Here is a 6,000-nt window from a genome sequence, read left to right on the forward strand (position 1 = left end):
ACTAATGCTGGAAGAATTAATCATTCACAGATCAACAATTGGTTCTTTCATCTCCCTGGCTTTCTCAGATCAGACCATTATGTATTTTTTTCCACCTACTGATCCTGTTACACTCAAATTTTCAGCTGCATGTAGCAAAGACATCTGAAAAACATTCCTATTTCTAGAATGCACCTCACTGAAAGAAATCATTGAGGGTACCTATATGCTTCCATGGGCTTAATAACTTTACCAGTGTCAAGAAATGACTGAACATTGAATTCTGCACTAAAATCATGATCTAATAAACTGTGAAAAAAACATGGAAGGCAAACTGAAGGGCACCAAAGTCCTTCTTTTTGGCTTTCTACCAAAAGCAGTTCATGTGAACAAACCCATGAGATAGCTGACCTTTTAGCAAGTAAAGTTTTAGGACTAAATACTTCAGCTAATCAAAAACTAAATTACATGTGTAGATTAACTCAACCCACATCTTTAAAATAAAGCTGTGTTCTGGCCAGCCTGAATGGCACCACATTCAGTCACGACTAAACTAACAGGAACATGGCTTTTTTAATATCTCTGCAGAAACAGAGAGGGCAAGGCAGCATTCATGACGAGCACTGCGCCTCATCATGACAGTAACGGAAGAAAAAGTCACTGGAAGAGAAGGTTGTCATGGGAAACATTTCTCCCACTTTTATCGCTGGCAGGGTTTGTCCTTTAAACGCTCACCCCTGCAGAGGCCTGGCAGGTGACATCCCGGCAGGTGACGTGAGCTCGGCACAGCCAGCCCTGCCAAGGGCGAGGGACGCTCCCCTGGGCCACGGCTGAGCCCCGGGTGCCCGTGCCCCGGACTGCCCGTAATGTCACCTCATGACACTCTGAAAGGCGAAGGGTCTCGGCAGCTCAGACCCGGGGCCGGAAAACTGCATCCTGCCAGAGAATGCGGCGCGGCGCCAGGATGCTCCCAGCCCCCGCTAGAAGGGTCCCGCACAGCTCTCCCCGGGGACAGGAGCAGCTCTGGAGGCGGAATGTACCGCGGCATCCCCGAGAGCCCCGCGGGGGCGGGCACCGGGACCGGCACCGTCCACGGCCGCCCAGAGGGACACGGTGCCGGGGCAGCGGGACCGGCCGGCCCGGCCCCACCCGCGGGGGAGCGCCGGGGCAGAGCCGTGCCCGCCGGGGCAGAGCCGTGCCCGCCGGGGCAGAGCCGTGCCCGCCGGGGCAGAGCCGTGCCCGCCGGGGCAGAGCCGTGCCCGCCGGGGCAGAGCCGGGGCAGAGCCGGGGCAGAGCCGGGGCAGAGCCGTGCCCGCCGGGGCAGAGCCGTGCCCGCCGGGGCAGAGCCGGGGCAGAGCCGGGGCAGAGCCGTGCCCGCCGGGGCAGAGCCGTGCCCGCCGGGGCAGAGCCGTGCCCGCCGCAGGGAGCGGAGGGGAGGGGAGGGGAAAGGATGCGGGAGCTCCCCGGAGCGGCCGCCCGCGCTCACCGTCGATGTTCTCCCGGTCGCTGATGTGCTGCAGGTTGCAGCCCGTGTCCTCCCGGCTCAGCTCGGCCTCGGGGCGGTAGGACTCCAGCCGAGAGTGGGCATTCCGGCGCAGCTTGGGGCTGGAGGAGACGCAGCAGGACGTGGTGTTCCCCATCTTCTCTGCCCGGCCCCGGCCCGGCCCGGCTCGGGAGGAGGCGAGGGGCGGCCGGTCAGCGGGGGCGGCGGGAAGCCATGGGCGGCAGCGGCGACGAGAGGGAGCGGCGGCGGGGGAGGAGGCGGTGGCTGCGGCGCCCTGCGGCTGCACTCGCCGGCGGATCCCCCCGGCGGCTCATCCGCGGAGGCGGCCCCGCAGCGCGGCCCGCCGGCGTGGGCTGCGGCAGCTAAGCCGCCCTCCTCCGCGGGCGGGCAGCGCGGGGCCCGCCGGGGCACAGCCCCATCCTCCCCCGCCCCCGCGCAGCCGCCGGGCCCGCTCCGCGCACGCACCCACGCGGCAGCGTCGCAGCCTCCGCGGCAGCGACACCGCAGCAGCAGCAGCAGCAGCAGCAGCAGCAGCAGCCGCCCCGGGCGGCCCCCGCCAACCGGTTCCGGTTCAAGCGGGCGGTGACGCCTCCCGCCGGGCGGGCTGCGAGAGCGGCGGCAGAGCCCGGCTCGGCCGAGGGCCCCCCCTGAGCCGCGGGGCTCCCGGCACGCCGGCCCCTGGGGCCCCGGGCCTCCTCACTCGAGCGTCCCGCCCGCGGCCACGGACGCTGCCCCACAGCCCGGGAGCCCGGCACGCCGGTGCCGGAGGGAGCGGGCGCGGCAGGCGCTGTCCGGCCGGCGCCGGGCGCTGCCCTCCCCGCGGGGCCCGGGCGGGCTGAGGCCGCACCGCTGGCCCGGGGGCTCCTCGGGACCCCTGCGGGCGGCCCGGATCTAGGCCGGAGCCCGAGCCCGGCCCGGCCCCTCACCTGCCCCCGCCGTGGGGACCCGCATCCAACAGGAGATAGTCACTGGTGTCTCAGAGCGTTGTAGGGACTGAACGAATTCTTTGAGACCTTGTTCAGCTCTCCTGTATCCCAAAGATAACAGGGCACAGAAATGAGAGGGTGTGAAGTGCCCTTTCACTATGTTTAGGGCTTTCCCAGTCAAAATCCACTTTTGTCAGACTCAAAGTAATGTTGAAGATGGGGATTGTGCATAGCTTTCATTAGTCTTTTTGGCTTTGGTTTTGGTTTGTTTTTTTCCTTTAAATCTTTGTAATCTAAGTCTCTCGACTGCTGGAGATCTGAGTCATGGTAGTTGAATGGGTACACTTATAATTTGCTAACAGAAAAGTACTTTCCTGTGTTTAGAAAAGATTCTTTGACTTATAGCCCTGCGTCCAGGGAGCCATTACTTATTATATCAGGCATCTCATGACATCTGATATTTTCACAAGATCTGCTCAAGTCAGATGATTACATGAAAGACTTGTTCTTATCCTACTTTTTTTTTCAGGTCACACATTGCAAAGAACTAATTTTTAATTTTTAACTACCTTTTGAATGTTTTTTTGATGCAAATGTACTCTAGTGGGATACAAAGAATCAAGAAGAAAGAAAAAGAATGTCAGGTTTTTTCAAAATAAAACTGTTTTGGGGATGTCTTCTGTAACTAGTTTTGTGACACTCCTCCCCAAACATGGATGGGTAGTAGATTTGGAGTTACATTGTCCCTTTGTGTTTGAGTAACTCAAGATAAATTAAGGGTAGTTTTAGCATATTTTTTCTATTAGTGTATTCAGTAGTTTGCATCCAGACAAAAGGAAAATCTTTGCTGAGCTCTGGTTTAGAAATGCTGCCTAGGATGATGTCATGCTAGCTAGTGCCTTCCACCACCATGTCATCACTTGCTGAGGAGACCTCAGCTCCTCCACTGGAGCTCACCTGTTCTCCAGCTGAGCCTGAGCTTGCTCAGACCAGGCCTGACCTTAACCTGGCAGCAGGGTAGGTTGAATCTCAAATGGGCATAAGCAACAATCAGAAAATCTCAACACAGTTTTTAAAGAATCAAATCATCTCAGTATATATACACAACAGAACAGTAAGATGTTACTGAAATGCCTGGCTTACCATGTCTTACAAGAGAACCTCAAGGTAGTAACATCTCTGTGGAAGACTTCCCTGACCTGCCCTGTTAAATTCCACCCTCCTGTGGGAATCAGGGACGTGTGCTCATTTGTGGCCTGTCCAGCCTGCAGCCTCCTGGCATGACTCCTGTAAGGGCACCACTCCCGTTGTCTTTTAAGTACTTTTTGGGTGATGCTAACTGGGAAACTGTTGCCTTTCTGTATCAATCCCACTATATTTTTACATAAGCATTTGAAAACACCTAATTATTTAGAAACTTGTAACAGCTGTAAATCTATTGTAATAAAATCTTAGACAAAACTTGCAGCTTATACTTGCTCTGCACTTCTCATAAGCTTTGAAACAAAACAGACCATATAATGATGAAGATGGGTTAATTTCAAAGTTTCCTTCTCTAAATGTATAAGTAGAGCTTAAAAAGACATTTCTTTATTAGAAAGGATTGATGTAAACTTTGGTTTGTATTTAAAACTAATATTCTAAAACTAAGCAGTGTAATTATTTTAATGCATTTAAAATTTGTGATCACTGGCTGTGACCATGTAATCGCTAGATGTAATCACTAGATGTGACTCTGTGATCACTAGATGGATGCTCTTTCAGGTCCCTTCCAACCCAAACCATTCTATATTCTATCCATAATTCTATTATTCTGTACAGCTATCTATTTTCTTACTTGCAGTCTTTCATTCTAAATTTTTACCTTTATTCCTCCTCTTTTCACTCTAAGAGCTTGCTGAAGTACATTATAATGACAAAGGTTCTACAATACATATTTTAAATCAAAGGAAAGGGATGCTGCTTTAGGGTAATGGTGTCCTGCTGGTATGTAAGAGCTGAGAAAAGGTGAAATATATACCATGAAAACATATTTGGGGTTTGATTGTGATTATTTTATTTCAGCTATCTGAAGTGTATGATGCAAATGTAACTGCATCATTTGATAAATATTCATACAGTAAAGCAAGAACAGCTCACTGTAGCTTACTGAAATGCTTAAATATCAATGTATGTCCTTCTTTGATTAGACACTATTCTGCTCTTAAGATTTAGCATTTATGTATTTTAATGAGTTTGCCCTCCTGTGCAGCTGCATCAGCTGAGGAACACCATAAAGCTCCCTAAACTAAGGCCAGGGCTTTCACAACTGGTCAGCGCTGACATACCTCTGTTTAAAAAGTGCCTATTCCTGCACAAAAATATTTTAAATCTGTAGCATCTCCTCCACTGTACAGAAGACACTCCACTATACACAAGACAATGGATTTTAATAGGCTAAAATTTATGATGTGACCCATTTAATTTCCTCTTTGAAATTTTCTGGAACGTTGTCAAAAAATGTGTTTCAAACCAGTAGATATAGGTCAGTGTTTTGCTTATATAAGCTTTTTATCTATTTTGAGCAGATAAAAATTATAACTATTATTTAATCCAAAAGTATTTCCTGCCCACAAAGCAAATTATTTGGGAAGCACATTTAAAAATAAAAGAAAAAACACAAAAAAACCCTCAAAAAAACCCAATCCTTAAGATAGATAGATGAGTGATGATAAACAGATCTTTTGATTCTGCTCATCTTTCAAATACAGCCTGAGAAATTTGTGCCACACAATACCTTCCCCACACCGCCATCTGATGTTTAGTAGGAGTCCTACTCTCAGTTTGAGTTTACACTCTAAAATGCCATCATGTCAGTTTTCTCACAGAGCTAATCATTGTCCAGAGTTTAAGCTAAAGCTTAAAATTAACATTTCCATGTACAAAGTGTTCAGTCTGGTTAACTGAATCATATCCTAGACTTTGTTGATGTAATAGCTAAATTTCTTTTGATGATAGCAACAAATTCCAAATCAGTTAAAACCAGTCATGAATACACCTGAGGACGGTTATTATCCCTCTGAAAATTCTTATTGTTAATATTTGCATTTATTTTTACAAGCCTGAATTCAGTAGCAGACTTCCTTCCTGAAGGCAAGTTCAGAATGCATCACATTTGATTCTGACCCAGGCTGTATGGCAAAGCCTTTTACTGTGCTGCTCCTCAAGGGAATGCATTAATGGATCACGTCTTAGATTCCCTCCCACACAGATTTGCATAGACTACTCCTATGGCAGATTTCCCCTTTGCTGAAGGTGTTGATTAGTCCAGGGTTAAGACAGTATTTTCTTTCTTGGAGATAGAAATCCAGTGCTTGCCAGGAAACATCCTTTCAGCCTCAATACAAGTTATCTGCCAGCCCCAAACACTGAGCCATCACCAGAGATAGGTGGAGGTTTCTCTGCATAGCAGATAGCTGCAGCTACTGTTCACAGGACAGACACCCAGACCTAACAAAAGAAGTATGTAAGAGATGGGACCTGGTTTAAAAATATGCAAATGGTATCAGTGAAGTTATTCCTCTGGTGAATGGCACACTTGTTTCACAGGAA

The 6,000-nt window shown here is 49.6% G+C and overlaps 1 protein-coding gene across 2 annotated transcripts in view; it reads right to left on the reverse strand.

Annotated features, from left to right (window-relative positions):
* Positions 1 to 4,935, reverse strand: part of CCNY (cyclin Y) — a 123,297-nt gene extending 118,362 nt beyond the window's left edge. Inside the window, exon 1 of one of the 2 annotated variants that reach the window (XM_058831572.1) lies at positions 1,466 to 4,935. In XM_058831572.1, coding sequence (XP_058687555.1) covers positions 1,466 to 1,619 — 154 coding nt within the window. In that variant the 5' untranslated portion in view covers positions 1,620 to 4,935. The remainder of the gene's footprint in view (positions 1 to 1,465) is intronic. The other variant, XM_058831573.1, reaches the window with a different exon arrangement.
* Positions 4,936 to 6,000: the final 1,065 nt, after the last annotated feature.

This window comes from Poecile atricapillus, chromosome 2 (genome assembly GCF_030490865.1).
Source record: "Poecile atricapillus isolate bPoeAtr1 chromosome 2, bPoeAtr1.hap1, whole genome shotgun sequence".
Taxonomy (NCBI): domain Eukaryota; kingdom Metazoa; phylum Chordata; class Aves; order Passeriformes; family Paridae; genus Poecile; species Poecile atricapillus.